This window comes from Physella acuta, unplaced genomic scaffold (assembly GCF_028476545.2).
Source record: "Physella acuta isolate Inbredline_101_S28 unplaced genomic scaffold, ASM2847654v3 ptg000108l, whole genome shotgun sequence".
Taxonomy (NCBI): domain Eukaryota; kingdom Metazoa; phylum Mollusca; class Gastropoda; family Physidae; genus Physella; species Physella acuta.
In genome coordinates, this window is record NW_026731628.1 from 382,637 (window position 1) to 401,848 (window position 19,212).

Here is a 19,212-nt window from a genome sequence, read left to right on the forward strand (position 1 = left end):
ACAACAGGACAGACATCACATAGCACTGTAAACAACAGGACAGACATCAGAGAAGAATACAAACAACATAAATCAAAGAGAACACACATTACAGGTGTTTTTATCAGCAGAAAATCCTCGTGAAATTAAAAAAAAAAATCACTTACTCTAACACGCTGGATGGCTGTTGTGGGAACGTTGTGTTCCTGGAGAGGGAAACGTTAAGTCATTGAGTACTTTAGATGGCCAGGTCATAGAGTACTTTAGATGGCCAGGTCATAGAGTACTTTAGATGGCCAGGTCATAGAGTACTTTAGATGGCCAGGTCATAGAGTACTTTAGATGGCCAGGTCATAGAGTACTTTAGATGGCCAGGTCATAGAGTACTTTAGATGGCCAGGTCATAGAGTACTTTAGTTGGCCAGGTCATAGAGTACTTTAGATGGCCAGGTCATAGAGTACTTTAGATGGCCAGGTCATAGAGTACTTTAGATGGCCAGGTCTTAGAGTACTTTAGATGGCCAGGTCATAGAGTACTTTAGTTGGCCAGGTCATAGAGTACTTTAGATGGCCAGGTCATAGAGTACTTTAGATGGCCAGGTCATAGAGTACTTTAGATGGCCAGGTCATAGAGTATTTTAGATGGCCAGGTCATAGAGTACTTTAGATGGCCAGGTCATAGAGTACTTTACATGGCCAGGTCATAGAGTACTTTACATGGCCAGGTCATAGAGTACTTTAGATGGCCAGGTCATAGAGTACTTTAGATGGCCAGGTCATAGAGTATTTTAGATGGCCAGGTCATAGAGTACTTTAGATGGCCAGGTCATAGAGTACTTTAGATGGCCAGGTCATAGAGTACTTTAGATGGCCAGGTCATAGAGTACTTTACATGGCTAGGTCATAGAGTACTTTATATGGCCAGGTCATAGAGTACTTTAGTTGGCCAGGTCATAGAGTACTTTATATGGCCAGGTCATAGAAGGTATTTAGTGTAGCTAGTTTTGTGTGTAGGTTTAGGTAGACCCGTGAGTCGGGGTATAGCTGGTATGTGTGTCGGGGTATAGCTGGTATGTGTGTCGGGGTATAGCTGGTATGTGTGTCGGGGTATAGCTGGTATGTGTGTCGGGGTATAGCTGGTATGTGTGTCGGGGTATAGCTGGTATGTGTGACGGGGTATAGCTGGTATGTGTGTCGGGGTATAGCTGGTATGTGTGTTGGGGTATAGCTGGTATGTGTGTCGGGGTATAGCTGGTATGTGTGTCGGGGTATAGCTGGTATGTGTGTTGGGGTATAGCTGGTATGTGTGTCGGGGTATAGCTGGTATATTGTGGGGTATAGCTGGTATGTGTGTTGGGGTATAGCTGGTATGTGTGTCGGGGTATAGCTGGTATATTGTGGGGTATAGCTGGTATGTGTGTTGGGGTATAGCTGGTATGTGTGTCGGGGTATAGCTGGTATGTGTGTCGGGGTATAGCTGGTATGTGTGTCGGGGTATAGCTGGTATGTGTGTCAGGGTATAGGTAGACCCGTGTTTATTTGACTTTACTTACATGTCTAGGCGACGCTATGTTTGAAGGCAGCATAAGGAAATGCACTCAATTTCCGGAAGTAATTTTTTTTATGTGAACTGCGTCATAGATACCGATATAGGCTTACTAGACTCTACTTACCAGCATATTTTTAAAACAATGTGGACGTCCATAAAATTAAATAAAATATCTTATAATGTTACACGCATCGTAAAGAGAAAAGAATACAATTTTCTATCAACTTTAATAAATATATGTATATGCACATCAATGTATATAACTATAAGCGCCATGTCTTGACTAGGATCTGTTGATCAAATACACCCACGATCATCACCCCCCACCACACACACAACACCCTGTAACAAATGATAAAGCACTTCCCAATTCCACCTCCACACACATTCTCTCCCTCCACCCTCACACACATTTCCTCCATCTCCACACCCATTCTCTCCCTCCACCCTCACACATATTCTCTCCCTCTTCTCTCCCTCCAACTCCACACATATTCTCTCCCTCCACCCTCACACACATTTCCTCCATCTCCACACACATTCTCTCCCTCCACCCTCACACACATTCTCTCCCTCCACCCTCACACACATTTCCTCCATCTCCACACACATTCTCTCCCTCCACCCTCACACATATTCTCTCCCTCTTCTCTCCCTCCAACTCCACACATATTCTCTCCCTCCACCCTCACACACATTCTCTCCTCCACCCTCACACACATTCTCTCCTCCACCCTCACACACATTCTCTCCACCCTCACACACATTCTCTCCTCCACCCTCACACACATTCTCTCCTCCACCCTCACACACATTCTCTCCTCCACCCTCATACACATTCTCTCCTCCACCCTCACACACATTCTCTCCTCCACCTCCACACACATTCTCTCCTCCACCTCCACACACATTTTCTCCCTCCCTCCACCCTCACACACATTCTCTCCCTCCACCCCCACACACAAATTCCTAGACCCTCACACGTATGCTCTCCTTTGCTCTTTGAACCATGTGAACGATCCCAGTTCTATATTGAGTGCAAGGATCGTGCCTAGAGGCGTCGCGAGGCGGGGGCCGGGCAGACCTCAACGGCTGACACCATTTAGAGGGGTGACACCAAAACAAAATAGTTGCAGCATTTATAGAATAATTATGTTTTTTATCATTTCAATGAATGGTTAATCATAGTTTTAAAAAAATATTTAAGTACATAATGACCATCGTGAAAAGAGAGGACACCATTACGTAAACATGCAAACTATAGAGAAAACAATACAACACCCAGCTTTATTAACAACCGACTATAGATAAATATCGGTAGAACTAAATGTGAACACTTTACAGCTTTTTTGTGGGGGGGGGGGGGGGGGCGTGTATGACACCAACTGGAAAATTTACTGAGGAAAAAAGAGGTGACACCATGAGGTGCCGCACCGGGTGACACCCGACCTAGCGACGCCACTGAGCGTGCCCATATTATTTTAACCCGAAAAATCAAGTTCAAATCGTGTTTTATTGATGACAAAAACAAACAAGATTGTGTAGATTTGTTGAGTAAAATGTTGATTTTATTTGACCAGTGTTCAAGTAGTTGAATGTGTGACATGTTTACAGTTGTGAATGTATGACATGTTTACAGTTGTACTCAGTTGATCGAGAACAGACGACTGCATGTCACCGTTTAGCAGATTTCTCTGCCCCAGACGTCAAAATGTCACCATTGAGTAGGATGGCCTAACTTCCATATATCTGGTTACAAACAAATCTGTCAGACCAATAAGAAAGATGGCTTGACCAGCAGTAACAACAAGACGGCATACACTTGGTGGATAACAAACCAATCACAATGAGAACATCAAAACAAGAGTGTTTGCCCCTGAGCATCTCACCACGCTCTGCTCCGGTCAGAGATTCCCAGACTATTTACAGCTGTGCCTGGGTCAAACAATATTTTGAAAGGAAAATAAGACCCGACTATGGGATAGCATAGAGATAAAAAGTTACTTTGTGAAATACCTATTTTTTCATATTTAGAACTGTTTTCATGTATAGAGAGAAACTACTAGAAGTGCAACCGAGCTTCTCCGTGGTTTAACAATGCGGCCAGTAGTTGTTTTGATAACCTGAATGCATACCTCACGGTGGGGGGGGGGGGGGGGGGGAGGCGCTTCGATAACCACCACAATGGACGAAAATATATATAGAAACTATACACTTTAACTGTCACCGCCACCCCCCCCCCCCCTCCCATCTACCAAACAAAAACGCCGGGAAAAAAACTAAACCCAACCAAAAAGAAAGTTGTTGGAATTCTGTAGGTTCTAGACGTAGGAATTCTGTAGGGTCTAGACGTAGGAATTCTGTAGGTTCTAGACGTAGGAATTCTGTAGGTTCTAGACGTAGGAATTCTGTAGGTTCTAGACGTAGGAATTCTGTAGGTTCTAGACGTAGGAATTCTGTAGGTTCTAGACGTAGGAATTCTGTAGGTTCTAGACGTAGGAATTCTGTAGGTTCTAGACGTAGGAATTCTGTAGGTTCTAGACGTAGGAATTCTGTAGGTTCTAGACGTAGGAATTCTGTAGGTTCTAGACGTAGGAATTCTGTAGGTTCTAGACGTAGGAATTCTGTAGGTTCTAGACGTAGGAATTCTGTAGGTTCTAGACGTAGGAATTCTGTAGGTTCTAGACGTAGGAATTCTGTAGGTTCTAGACGTAGGAATTCTGTAGGTTCTAGACGTAGGAATTTTGTAGGTTCTAGACGTAGGAATTCTGTAGGTTCTAGACGTAGGAATTCTGTAGGTTCTAGACTGTCATGACAATGACATGTTTGATAGATGGAAATAACGACTTAGAGAGCTCAACATTTATATCCAAACGTCTAGCTTGGGGGGAAGGGGTGCGTGATCTAGAACCCCTGTTTATTTGGTCTAGCGGCTGGTAACAATTGAAATGCTTCATTCCTTTAAATGCACCACACTAAAAAAACCACCATAACAGTGCTAATGTAACAATAAAAAAAACATTAAATAGTTGCACAATAATAACATAGAATCATAATAGCATTGAATTAATTATAAAAAATAACAATAAAATAAAAATGTACTGATGTAACGAGTATTGATTTACGAATTGTGGAGGGGGGGGGGGGGAAATATTTTACGTGGCATAGGGTTGTCTATTTAAAGAACCTGATTTTATTAAAAGCAGCCAGCCAAAATTATCTTTAGCTTCAACAAGCCTAGCATTGAGCAGCGATCTACCACGAGCGAAATGGATCTTTCATATCTCTCTCGGTGTCTTTCTTTCTGCCTCCTCCATTTTTTTAAACTTTCTGAAATTATAGTTCCCCCCTCCCCCCATATTATTTTTTTTTTACTTGCAATGATCGTCGTTCATCCATTTTACATGTAGCCTACAGGTAAAGTAAAGCTTAGCTGGATGGAAATACTATCCGTTAAAAAATAAAGTTTTAAGTTTCATGCAAGTTGCCATATGGGTATATCGTCTCTATTGTTGTGATATTTCTTTCATCGACATACGTACGTCATCCTTTACAATAAGCGATGTCTTGATAGGTGGACTCACCGAGTAGAGAAAATGTAATGCACAATTGAAGAGGTAAACATCAACTTAACTTAGTAGCTGTACAATTGAACAGTGCACCGTTTTGATAACCATTAAACGCTGCAGTAGTTAACTGACTTGCGCACTAACTGTAAATGTGTACAGCTAGCACAATGCACATTCAAAATACGTTGTTAAAGAGTGCGCCAAAAATGTGAACTACGACCAATATACAGCTGTCGAGCAGATCATTCCGTTATGGACGTATGGAGAGGTAGATCTAGTTCATGAACAGAATATACAACGGATTAGTGCTGTGCCCGCTATTAGCTGAGCTAGACACAGTTCATGAACAGAATATACAACGGATTAGTGCCGTGTCCGCTATAAGCTGAGCTAGACACAGTTCATGAACAGAATTTACAACGGATTAGTGATGTGCCCGCTATAAGCTGAGCTAGACACAGTTCATGAACAGAATATACAACGGATTAGTGCCGTGTCCGCTATAAGCTGAGCTAGACACATGGATATATAGTGTACTCACTCAACCACTAAAGTTTAAAAATAGCCGTAGTTAGACCACCTTTGTAAAGACAATGCAAAGACTATTAATACATCCTGCGTAAAGATCACGGCCAAGTTCTTTAACGCAGCCACCGAAGTAGGTGTTGAGAGATGTTACAGACTGTAGATCGGGTGGCCTCAGCAGTGGTCAAATGTTTAGCTGTGGAAATGTTTAAATGCTTCAGTTGATTAGTTGTAGAAATGTTGAGAATGTTTCAAATGTTTGGCTGTAGAAATGTTTCAACTGATTAGCTGTAGAGATGTTGAGGCTGTTGCTGGAAGTCCACAAACTGCTCTAGACCCCTCTCTGTGCATGGCGTGGATGTAACAGTGGAAGGAAGCCCTCAAGTCAGTTTCTACGGTTTCGTTTTCTGTGTTTCTCGTCTTTTTGGTAACATTTGTTATCACATCGGCATTTCTTGAGCCACAAGTACTTCATCTCCAACCTGTGACGTCCCTGGCACTGAGGAAATAAAAGAACTTGAGCACTGAGGCAATCCCGTGAATCACATTTCGATCGATAAAAGAAAATTGAATTCAATCAACTGTCGTAAAATCCACGTCTGTGATACTCGAGTCACTTGATAGCGTCAGCATTGTAATCATCAATGGCTGGACATCTACAGCAGTAAATATGTTCTGGCCATTGTCTTTACGTCAGTAAATATGTTCTAGTCATTGTCTTTGAACTACGTCAGTAAATATGTTCTGGTCATTGTCTTTGAACTACGTCAGTAAATATGTTCTGGTCATTGTCTTTGAACTACGTCAGTAAATATGTTCTAGTCATTGTCTTTGAACTACGTCAGTAAATATGTTCTAGTCATTGTCTTTACGTCAGTAAATATGTTCTAGTCATTGTCTTTACGTCAGTAAATATCTTCTGGTCATTGTCTTTGAACTACGTCAGTAAATATGTTCTAGTCATTGTCTTTGAACTACGTCAGTAAATATGTTCTAGTCATTGTCTTTACGTCAGTAAATATGTTCTAGTCATTGTCTTTGAACTACGTCAGTAAATATGTTCTGGTCATTGTCTTTGAACTACGTCAGTAAATATGTTCTGTTAATAAACATAGATGTTTTATTTAAATGTACTCATAAAAATATTTTAGAGTGAAACTGATCTAGTGAATGTGTGCTAATGGCCGTGTTCTAGTGGCCATGTTCTAATGGCCGTGTTCTAGTGGCCGTTTTCTGATGGCCATGTTCTAGTGGCCGTGTTCTGATGGCTTAGTGGCCATGTTCTCGTGGCCATGTTTTAGTGGCCGTGTTCTGATGGCTTAGTGGCCATGTTCTAGTGGCCGTGTTCTGATGGCTATGTTCTAGTGGCCGTGTTCTAGTGGCCGTGTTGTAGTCGCCATGTTCTAGTGGCCATGTTCTAGTGGCCATGTTCTAGTGGCCATGTTCTAGTGGCCGTGTTCTGATGGCTATGTTCTAGTGGCCGTGTTCTAGTGGCCGTGTTGTAGTGGCCATGTTCTAGTGGCCATGTTCTAGTGGCCATGTTCTAGTGGCCGTGTTCTAGTGGCCATGTTCTAATGGCCATGTTCTAGTGGCCATGTTCTAGTGGCCGTGTTCTAATGGCCGTGTTCCAGTGGCCATGTTCTAGTGGCCGTGTTCTAGTGGCCGTGTTCTGATGGCTTAGTGGCCATGTTCTAATGGCCATGTTCTAATGGCCATGTTCTAATGGCCATGTTCTAATGGCCATGTTCTAGTGGCCATGTTCTAGTAGCCATGTTCCAGTGGCCATGTTCTAGTGGCCATGTTCTAGTGGCCATGTTCCAGTGGCCATGTTCCAGTGGCCATGTTCTTATGGCCATGTTCTAGTGGCCATGTTCCGGTGGCTATGTTCTGATGGCCATGTTCTAATGGCCATGTTCTAGTGGCCATGTTCTAGTGGCCATGTTCCAGTGGCCATGTTCTAGTGGCCGTGTTATAGTGGCCATGTTCTAGTGGCCATGTTCTAGTAGCCATGTTCTAGTGGCCGTGTTCCAGTGGCCATGTTCTAGTGGCCGTGTTCTAGTGGCCGTGTTCTGATGGCTTAGTGGCCATGTTCTAATAGCCATGTTCTAAAGGCCATGTTCTAGTGGCCATGTTCCAGTGGCCATGTTCTCATGGCCATGTTCTAGTGGCCATGTTCTAGTGGCTATGTTCTAGTGGCCGTGTTCCAGTGGCCATGTTCTAGTGGCTATGTTCTGATGGCCATGTTCTAGTGGCCATGTTCTAGTGGCTATGTTCTAGTGGCCATGTTCCAGTGGCCATGTTCTAGTGGCTATGTTCTGATGGCCATGTTCTAGTGGCCATGTTCTAATGGCCATGTTCTAGTGGCCGTGTTCCAGTGGCCATGTTCTAGTGGCCGTGTTCTAGTGGCCGTGTTCTGATGGCTTAGTGGCCATGTTCTAATAGCCATGTTCTAAAGGCCATGTTCTAATAGCCATGTTCTAAAGGCCATGTTCTAATGGCCATGTTCTAATGGCCATGTTCTAGTGGCCATGTTCTAATGGCCATGTTCTAGTGGCCGTGTTCTAGTGGCCGTGACTAAGCTGGTGCCTACCTGAAACTCCATAAGGCGTGTCCGTGTCTTCTGTGGGTAACAACACTTATTGCTCTTGCAAGTGGTGCAGAACTTGAGCTTGTAGGCCTTGACTGACACACAGTGTTTGTAGTGAATGTCTTGGTAGTGGATGTGGTGTTTGTCGATGCTTCTAGTTGTTGGGGTACACTTGGTTAGGCCCTGGAACAGAAAGTTTGGCTCAGTTGTTGGCCCAGTTAAAGAGTTGTTGGCCCTGTGAAAGAGTTTTGGCCCTGTGAAAGAGTTGTTGGCCCTGTGAAATAGTTGTTGCCCCTGTGAAAGAGTTGTTGGCCCTGTGAAATAGTTGTTGGCCCTGTGAAATAGTTGTTGGCCCTGTGAAATAGTTGTTGGCCCTGTGAAAGAGTTGTTGGCCCTGTGAAAGAGTTGTTGGCCCTGTGAAATAGTTGTTGGCCCTGTGAAATAGTTGTTGGCCCTGTGAAATAGTTGTTGGCCCTGTGAAATAGTTGTTGGCCCTGTGAAAGAGTTGTTGGCCCTGTGAAATAGTTGTTGGCCCTGTGAAATAGTTGTTGGCCCTGTGAAATAGTTGTTGGCCCTGTGAAATAGTTGTTGGCCCTTTGAAATAGTTGTTGGCCCTTTGAAATAGTTGTTGGCCCTGTGAAATAGTTGTTGGCCCTGTGAAATAGTTGTTGGCCCTGTGAAATAGTTGTTGGCCCTGTGAAATAGTTGTTGGCCCTGTGAAAGAGTTGTTGGCCCTGTGAAATAGTTGTTGGCCCTGTGAAATAGTTGTTGGCCCTGTGAAATAGTTGTTGGCCCTGTGAAATAGTTGTTGGCCCTGTGAAATAGTTGTTGGCCCTGTGAAAGAGTTGTTGGCCCTGTGAAATAGTTGTTGGCCCTGTGAAAGAGTTGTTGGCCCTGTGAAATAGTTGTTGGCCCTGTGAAAGTGTTGTTGGCCCTGTGAAATAGTTGTTGGCCCTGTGAAATAGTTGTTGGCCCTGTGAAATAGTTGTTGGCCCTGTGAAATAGTTGTTGGCCCTGTGAAATAGTTGTTGGCCCTGTGAAAGAGTTGTTGGCCCTGTGAAATAGTTGTTGGCCCTGTGAAAGAGTTGTTGGCCCTGTGAAATAGTTGTTGGCCCTGTGAAAGTGTTGTTGGCCCTGTGAAAGTGTTGTTGGCCCTGTGAAAACAGCGCGCCTGTTGTTTTATTTGTCAGATCTAGAAAAGGATGAAGGACAGGCGTCTGCATTTATCAAGCATGTAATCTAAAGGGAGGCAATGCTGCTAGAAAGTTCCAATCTTGTGGAGAACTTTAACTTGTTCCATTTAGGATTGGTTTCATCACTTTATTGATGAGAGGAGCAGGTGAGGCACCACCAGAAGTAGTAAAGCGCTCCCACTTCCGGTCGGCTAAAACCGTCTCTCCCGTGTAATCGGCTACAGCTTAACTCAGTCGTTTCTGCATTTTCTATCAGCTTGGCAGCCGACATAACTGTATGTTGTCTGCCTGTTTAATACTACACGGCAGAAGGTTTACGAAAATACCGAATACCACTACATCCTAGTAGGCTATGCTGAGTCTGACTTAATTAATTTAATACTATGATGTATTTTATATCACAAAACGCCAAATATTTTAAATTCATCATAATATTTAATCAGCAATCTTTTCTCAACCCACCCAGCCCCCTTCCGATCTCATCTGAAGTTGATGTGAGAATTTCATCATTTTATTTGCCTTATTTCGATTTTTTTACTTTCTCGTATATACGAAGTATAGAGAAAGTATTGTAATCGTGCAAAAAAAAAAATCGAGATTTTTACAAATCTCGACGTTTTACACCTCACTGATACGGAAAAACATAATTTTGCAATCTTGTCCGTATGTCTGTGTGTGTGTGTGTCTGTGTGTCCGTGTGTAAACACGATTACTTGAGTACCGTTACAGCTAGGTTGATGAAATTTCATATATAAGTATTTTATCAAAATCGTAGATCCGTATCAACTTTTGAGCGATTTTCGATAACCGGAAGTGGTACTTTTCCTACTTTGAATTTTTCAAAAGTCTATAACTTGAGTACTATTTCAGATAGATACATGAAATTTCACATGTAAGTAAAAGATCTAATTCTCTACCTTTTGTTAAATTTTGAGTAATTTCCGTTGACTGGAAGTAGTAATTTACGCTACTTTCGATTTCTCAAAAAACTAATGTAAATTTTAGAAGTACTAATAATATTGCGCACTATTATGCGCTTTTTTATTTGGCGTTCACTTGGTGTGCAATTAATTTGTCTACGAGATTTTATTCTATTTTTAAAACTTAAAGTATTTAAAATGGATTAAAAATCATGTCTATAGCCCGAGTTCCCATCCCCTGTTATTTTATATAAGAATATTCGAGAAAGTTTAGGGGAGATCACTCCCGGTTTATTTTGTATAGGCCTACTTGATATTTGACAAAGTTGTAAAAAAGTAACTTGACACTTTGCGGTGTCAGCGGTCGTGTGACACTCCTGGTATTCTACACTCAAATGGCCCACAGTTTCAAACTTACACCAATACACATTTATCACCAGATCTCAAACTAGAGAATCAGAACACGAATATCCTTCAAGCAATTTTAGCTCCCCCACCCCACTCCACGCTTTTATCGCAAATTCCGCGCAGGGTGAGTGTGTGTGGGGGGGGGGGGGGGAAGGGGGCGTTGTTTGACACTTGTCCATCCCCAGACACGAGACAAGCGGTCTGGGCACTAGACTAATATGTGCACGGCACAAGTAGCGGCCTGGGCACTAGACTAATATGTGCACGGCACAAGTAGCGGCCTGGGCACTAGACTAATATGTGTACGGCACAAGTAGCGGCCTGGGCACTAGACTAATATGTGTACGGCACAAGTAGCGGTCTGGGCACTAGACTAATATGTGTACGGCACAAGTAGCGGCCTGGGCACTTATGTGCACGGCAAAAGTAGTGGCCTGGGCACTAGACTAATATATGCACGGCACAAGTAGCGGTCTGGCACTAGACTAATATGTGTACGGCACAAGTAGCGGTCTGGGCATTAGACTAATATGTGCACGGCACAAGTAGCGGCCTGGGCACTAGACTAATATGTGTACGGCACAAGTAGCGGCCTAGCACTAGACTAATATGTGTACGGCACAAGTAGCGGCCTGGGCATTAGGCTAATATGTGTACGGCACAAGTAGCGGCCTGGGCACTAGACTAATATGTGTACGGCACAAGTAGCGGTCTGGGCACTAGACTAATATGTGCACGGCACAAGTAGCGGCCTGGGCACTAGACTAATATGTGTACGGCACAAGTAGCGGCCTGGGCACTAGACTAATATGCGCACGGCACAAGTAGCGGCCTGGGCACTAGACTAATATGTGTACGGCACAAGTAGCGGCCTGGGCACTAGACTAATATGCGTACGGCACAAGTAGCGGCCTGGGCACTAGACTAATATGTGTACGGCACAAGTAGCGGCCTGGGCACTTATGTGCACGGCAAAAGTAGTGGCCTGGGCACTAGACTAATATGTGTACGGCACAAGTAGCGGTCTGGGCATTAGACTAATATGTGCACGGCACAAGTAGCGGCCTGGGCACTAGACTAATATGTGTATGGCACAAGTAGCGGCCTGGGCACTAGACTAATATGTGTATGGCACAAGTAGCGGCCTGGGCATTAGGCTAATATGTGTACGGCACAAGTAGCGGCCTGGGCACTAGACTAATATGTGTACGGCACAAGTAGCGGTCTGGGCACTAGACTAATATGTGCACGGCACAAGTAGCGGCCTGGGCACTAGACTAATATGTGTATGGCACAAGTAGCGGCCTGGGCACTAGACTAATATGCGCACGGCACAAGTAGCGGCCTGGGCACTAGACTAATATGTGTACGGCACAAGTAGCGGCCTGGGCACTAGACTAATATGCGTACGGCACAAGTAGCGGCCTGGGCACTAGACTAATATGTGTACGGCACAAGTAGCGGTCTGGGCACTAGACTAATATGTGCACGGCACAAGTAGCGGTCTGGGCACTAGACTAATATGTGCACGACACAAAGCGGGCTGGGCACTAGACTACCCGTAGGTCTCCACATTTCTCTCACCCATGTTACCAGCTAGACCCGTGGGTCTCCACATTTCTCTCACCCATGTTACCAGCTAGACCCGTAGGTCTCCACATTTCTCTCACCCATGTTACCAGCTAGACCCGTAGGTCTCGACATTTCTTTCACCCATGTTACCAGCTAGACCCGTGGGTCTCCACATTTCTCTCACCCATGTTACCAGCTAGACCCGTGGGTCTCCACATTTCTCTCACCCATGTTACCAGCTAGACCCGTGGGTCTCCACATTTCTCTCACCCATGTTACCAGCTAGACCCGTGGGTCTCCACATTTCTCTCACCCATGTTACCAGCTAGTCCCGTGGGTCTCCACATTTCTCTCACCCATGTTACCAGCTAGACCCGTAGGTCTTGACATTTCTCTCACCCATGTTACCAGCTAGACCCGTGGGTCTCCACATTTCTCTCACCCATGTTACCAGCTAGACCCGTGGGTCTCCACATTTCTCTCACCCATGTTACCAGCTAGACCCGTGGGTCTCCACATTTCTCTCACCCATGTTACCAGCTAGACCCGTGGGTCTCCACATTTCTCTCACCCATGTTACCAGCTAGACCCGTGGGTCTCCACATTTCTCTCACCCATGTTACCAGCTAGACCCGTGGGTCTCCACATTTCTCTCACCCATGTTACCAGCTAGACCCGTGGGGACAAACTTTCGATTTGCACCCCCCTACCCCTCAAACTTTTGATTTGCACCCCCCCTACCCCTCAAACTTTTGATTTGCACCCCCCCTCAAACTTTCGATTTGCACCTCCCCCCTCAAACTTTCGATTTACACACCCCCTGTAATTTGTATTTCCAACCCATTTTGGCGCCCCCATCAGGTCGACGCCCGCCCCCCCCCCCCTTGCTACGCCTCTGCCCCCCCCCCTCATTCTTTCCTTTTAATAATGTGAAACAAAACTTTCACCCCACCATTCCCTTCAATAATGTGAAATGAGAACCCCCCCCCCCCTGCCCCCCTACCAGTTCAAATTTAAAAATGAACAATGCTTTCATTGTTCAAATAAAAAAATGGCGCAGCATGCTTAGTGTGTAGATGTTGGGGCATATATAAGTGCATGTATGTGTTACAAAACTGTTTACGTGGTAGTGGTGTTGTTAGTGGTTTTGGCAGGGGTGTTGGTAGTAGTGTTTGTAGTGGTGTTGGTAGTGGTGTTGGTAGTGGTGTTGGTAGGGGTGTTGGTAGTGGTGTTGGTACTGGTGTTGGTAGGGGTGTTGGTAGTTGTGTTGGTAGTGGTGTTGGTAGTGGTGTTGGTAGTGGTGTTGGCAGGGGATTTGGTAGTAGTGTTGGTAGTAGTGTTGGTACTGGTGTTGGTAGTTGTGTTGGTAGTATGGTGGTAGTGGTGTTGGTAGTTGTGTTGGCAGTGGTGTTGGTAGGGATGTTGGTAGTGGTGTTGGTAGTGGTGTTGGTAGTAGTGTTGGTAGTGGTGTTGGTAGGGGTGTTGGTAGTAGTGTTGGTAGTGGTGTTGGTAGTGGTGTTGGTAGTTGTGTTGGTAGTAGTGTTGGTAGGGATGTTGGTAGTAGTGTTGGTAGTGGTGTTGAGCCTCCCATAACCATATATATATATATATATATATATATATATATATAATATTTTAATCCACCCCATACGACTAATCCCGAAGTACATCTAACGCCCCCCCCCCGTACGAAATATAATATTTATAGAAAATATATACTTTTACGTGTGTTCGCGCCCTCCCCCAGAAAATTTAGCAACCCCCCCCCCCCCCCCCCGGAGAAAAAATCAGAAAGAAACACTGCGGCCGATTAATGCTAACATTAGTGAACGCAGACAAAAAGACATATCTACCATACAAAGTATATGTGGGCTTGTGGTGGCAATTTGGGGAACATTTTTTTAAAAACATTTTTTAAAAGATTTTAATCTGAACTGTTAAAAGCTACAATGTTGGAAGGATTAACTGACCTTGTTGAAAGGATGATCTGACCTTGTTGAAAGGATGAACTGACCTTGTTGAAAGGATGAACTGACCTTGTTGAAAGGATGAACTGACCTTGTTGAAAGGATGAACTGACCTTGTTGAAAGGATGAACTGACCTTGTTGAAAGGATGAACTGACCTGGTTGAAAGGATGAACTGACCTTGTTGAAAGGATGAACTGACCTGGTTGAAAGGATGAACTGACCTGGTTGAAAGGATGAACTGACCTTGTTGAAAGGATGAACTGACCTTGTTGAAAGGATGAACTGACCTTGTTGAAAAGATGAACTGACCTTGTTGAAAGGATGAACTGACCTTGTTGGCAGGATGAACTGACCTTGTTGAAAGGATGAACTGACCTTGTTGAAAGGATGAACTGACCTTGTTGAAAGGATGAACTGACCTTGTTGAAAGGATGAACTGACCTTGTTGAAAAGATGAACTGACCTTGTTGAAAGGATGAACTGACCTTGTTGGCAGGATGAACTTACCTTGTTGAAAGGATGAACTGACATTGTTGAAAGGATGAACTGACATTGTTGAAAGGATGAACTGACCTTGTTGGAAGGATGAACTGACCTTGTTGAAAGGATGAACTGACCTTGTTGAAAGGATGAACTGACCTTGTTGAAAGGATGAACTGACCTGGTTGAAAAGATGAACTGACCTTGTTGGCAGGATGAACTGACCTTGTTGGCAGGATGAACTGACCTTGTTGAAAGGATGAACTGACCTTGTTGAAAGGATGAACTGACCTTGTTGAAAGGATGAACTGACCTTGTTGAAAGGATGAACTGACCTTGTTGAAAGGATGAACTGACCGTGTTGAAAGGATGAACTGACCTTGTTGAAAGGATGAACTGACCTTGTTGGAAGGATGAACTGACCTTGTTGAAAGGATGAACTGACCTTGTTGAAAGGATGAACTGACCTTGTTGGAAGGATGAACTGACCTGGTTGACAGGATGAACTGACCTTGTTGAAAGGATGAACTGACCTTGTTGAAAGGATGAACTGACCTTGTTGAAAGGATGAACTGACCTTGTTGAAAGGATGAACTGACCTGGTTGAAAGGATGAACTGACCTTGTTGAAAGGATGAACTGACCTTGTTGAAAGGATGAACTGACCTTGTTGAAAGGATGAACTGACCTTGTTGAAAGGATGAACTGACCTTGTTGGAAGGATGAACTGACCTTGTTGAAAGGATGAACTGACCTTGTTGGCAGGATGAACTGACCTTGTTGAAAGGATGAACTGACCTTGTTGAAAGGATGAACTGACCTTGTTGAAAGGATGAACTGACCTGGTTGAAAGGATGAACTGACCTGGTTGAAAGGATGAACTGACCTTGTTGAAAGGATGAACTGACCTTGTTGAAAGGATGAACTGACCTTGTTGAAAGGATGAACTGACCTTGTTGAAAGGATGAACTGACCTTGTTGAAAGGATGAACTGACCTTGTTGAAAGGATGAACTGACCTTGTTGGAAGGATGAACTGACCTTGTTGACAGGATGAACTGACCTTGTTGAAAGTGGTTGAAACGTTGTGACTGCAGGGCCGGAGGAAACAGATCTTGATGTGCTGTATGGGCTGACAGCTGAGCGAATCAACTGTCAGTTTGACGGACACGCCCTCGTCACAGCTGGCTGAACACGGCGACCAGTTCGTGTTGGCCGGCTTGCAGATTCTTCTCTCTGAAGGCGGGAACGTTGTTGTTGGCACAGACGTCGTTGGTGTCACCACTGGGAATAGGGTACAACATACGGCTTCATATCTTATCACTAGTTCTCTCCAATTTCCCAGACATGACATCCCAGACATGACATCCCAGACATGACATCCCAGACATGACATGACATCCCAGACATGACATGACATCCCAGAAATGACATGACATCCCAGACATGACATGACATCCCAGGCATGACATGACATCCCAGACATGACATCCCAGACATGACATCCCAGACATGAAATGACATCCCAGACATGACATGACATCCCAGACATGACATGACATCCCAGACATGACATCCTAGACATGACATGAAATCCTAGACATGACATCCCAGACATGACATGACATCCCAGACATGACATCCCAGACATGACATCACAGACATGACATCCCAGACATGACATCCCAGACATGACATGACATCCCAGACATGACATGACATCCCAGACATTACATGACATCCCAGACATGACATCCCAGACATGACATGACATCCCAGACATGACATCCCAGACATGACATGACATCCCAGACATGACATGGCATCCCAGACATGACATCCCAGACATGACTTGACATCCCAGACATGACATCCCAGACTTGACATGACATCCCAGACATGACATTCCAGACTTGACATCCAAGAAATTATAGACTTGACACCCCAGATAAGATATATCTCGGACAAGATATCGCAGGGCAAGATACCCCTGGAGAAATGTTCATGCGGATCTATCAATATATCAAGATGTTTCGTTAGATTTTCTCTCTAGAAATGTTCAACTGTCAGCAAGAAAGGTGTCCATAGAACTCGACAAAAATCAAAGACACACACACACACACACACACACACACACACACACACACATATATATATATATATATATATATATATATATATATATATATATATATATATATATATATATATATATATATATATATATATATATATATATATATATATATATATATATATATATATATATATATATATATATACTAACCGTTCGATAGTGAGCCAATTACACCAACCGTTCGATAGTGAGCCAATTACACCAACCGTTCGATGGTAACGCAAATCACACCAACCGTTCGATAGTAAGCCAATCACACCAACCGTTCGATGGTAAGCCATCACACCAACCGTTCGATGGTAACGCAAATCACACCAACCGTTCGATAGTAAGCCAATCACACCAACCGTTCGATGGTAAGCCAATCACACCAACCGTTCGATAGTAAGCCAATCACACCAACCGCTCGATAGTGAGACAATCACACCAATCACACCAACCGTTCGATAGTAAGCCAATCACACCAACCGTTCGATGGTAAGCCATCACACCAACCGTTCGATAGTAAGCCAATCACACCAACCGTTCGATAGTAAGCCAATCACACCAACCGTTCGATGGTAAGCCATCACACCAACCGTTCGATAGTAAGCCAATCACACCAACCGTTCGATAGTAAGCCAATCACACCAACCGTTCGATAGTGAGCCAATCACATCAACCGTTCGATAGTAAGCCAATCACACCAACCGTTCGATAGTAAGCCAATCACACCAACCGTTCGATAGTAAGCCAATCACACCAACCGTTCGATGGTAACGCAAATCACACCAACCGTTCGATAGTGAGCCAATTACACCAACCGTTCGATGGTAACGCAAATCACACCAACCGTTCGATAGTAAGCCAATCACACCAACCGTTCGATAGTGAGCCAATTACACCAACCGTTCGATGGTAACGCAAATCACACCAACCGTTCGATAGTAAGCCAATCACACCAACCGTTCGATAGTAAGCCAATCACACCAACCGTTCGATAGTAAGCCAATCACACCAACCGTTCGATACTGAGCCAATTACACCAACCGTTCGATGGTTACGCAAATCACACCAACCGTTCGATGGTAAGCCAATCACACCAACCGTTCGATAGTAAGCCAATCACACCAACCGTTCGATAGTAAGCCAATCACACCAACCGTTCGATAGTAAGCCAATCACACCAACCGTTCGATAGTAAGCCAATCACACCAACCGTTCGATAGTAAGCCAATCACACCAACCGTTCGATAGTAAGCCAATCACACCAACCGTTCGATGGTAACGCAAATCACACCAACCGTTCGATAGTGAGCCAATTACACCAACCGTTCGATGGTAACGCAAATCACACCAACCGTTCGATAGTAAGCCAATCACACCAACCGTTCGATAGTGAGCCAATTACACCAACCGTTCGATGGTAACGCAAATCACACCAACCGTTCGATAGTAAGCCAATCACACCAACCGTTCGATAGTAAGCCAATCACACCAACCGTTCGATAGTAAGCCAATCACACCAACCGTTCGATACTGAGCCAATTACACCAACCGTTCGATGGTTACGCAAATCACACCAACCGTTCGATGGTAAGCCAATCACACCAACCGTTCGATAGTAAGCCAATCACACCAACCGTTCGATAGTAAGCCAATCACACCAACCGTTCGATAGTAAGCCAATCACACCAACCGTTCGATAGTAAGCCAATCACACCAACCGTTCGATACTGAGCCAATTACACCAACCGTTCGATGGTAACGCAAATCACACCAACCGTTCGATGGTAAGCCATCACACCAACCGTTCGATAGTAAGCCTATCACACCAACCGTTCGATGGTAAGCCAATCACACCAACCGTTCGATAGTAAGCCAATCACACCAACCGTTCGATAGTGAGACAATCACACCAATCACACCAACCGTTCGATAGTAAGCCAATTACACCAACCGTTCGATAGTAAGCCAATCACACCAACCGTTCGATAGTAAGCCAATCACACCAACCGTTCGATAGTAAGCCAATCACACCAACCGTTCGATAGTAAGCCAATCACACCAACCATTCGATAGTGAGCCAATTACACCAACCGTTCGATGGTAACGCAAATCACACCAACCGTTCGATAGTAAGCCAATCACACCAACCGTTCGATAGTAAGCCAATCACACCAACCGTTCGATGGTAAGCCAATCACACCAACCGTTCGATAGTGAGCCAATTACACCAACCGTTCGATGGTAACGCAAATCACACCAACCGTTCGATAGTAAGCCAATCACACCAACCGTTCGATAGTAAGCCAATCACACCAACCGTTCGATAGTAAGCCAATCA

General features: G+C 44.3%; 1 protein-coding gene across 1 annotated transcript in view; it reads right to left on the reverse strand.

Annotated features, from left to right (window-relative positions):
• Positions 1-3,769: 3,769 nt before the first annotated feature.
• LOC131934183 (CCN family member 3) overlaps positions 3,770-19,212 on the reverse strand; it is an 89,454-nt gene continuing 74,011 nt past the window's right edge. Inside the window, exons 6-8 of the mRNA XM_059290482.1 lie at positions 15,813-16,033; positions 8,213-8,392; positions 3,770-6,121 (exon numbers count right to left, since the gene is read on the reverse strand). Coding sequence (XP_059146465.1) covers positions 6,008-6,121; positions 8,213-8,392; positions 15,813-16,033 — 515 coding nt within the window. The 3' untranslated portion in view covers positions 3,770-6,007. The remainder of the gene's footprint in view (positions 6,122-8,212; positions 8,393-15,812; positions 16,034-19,212) is intronic.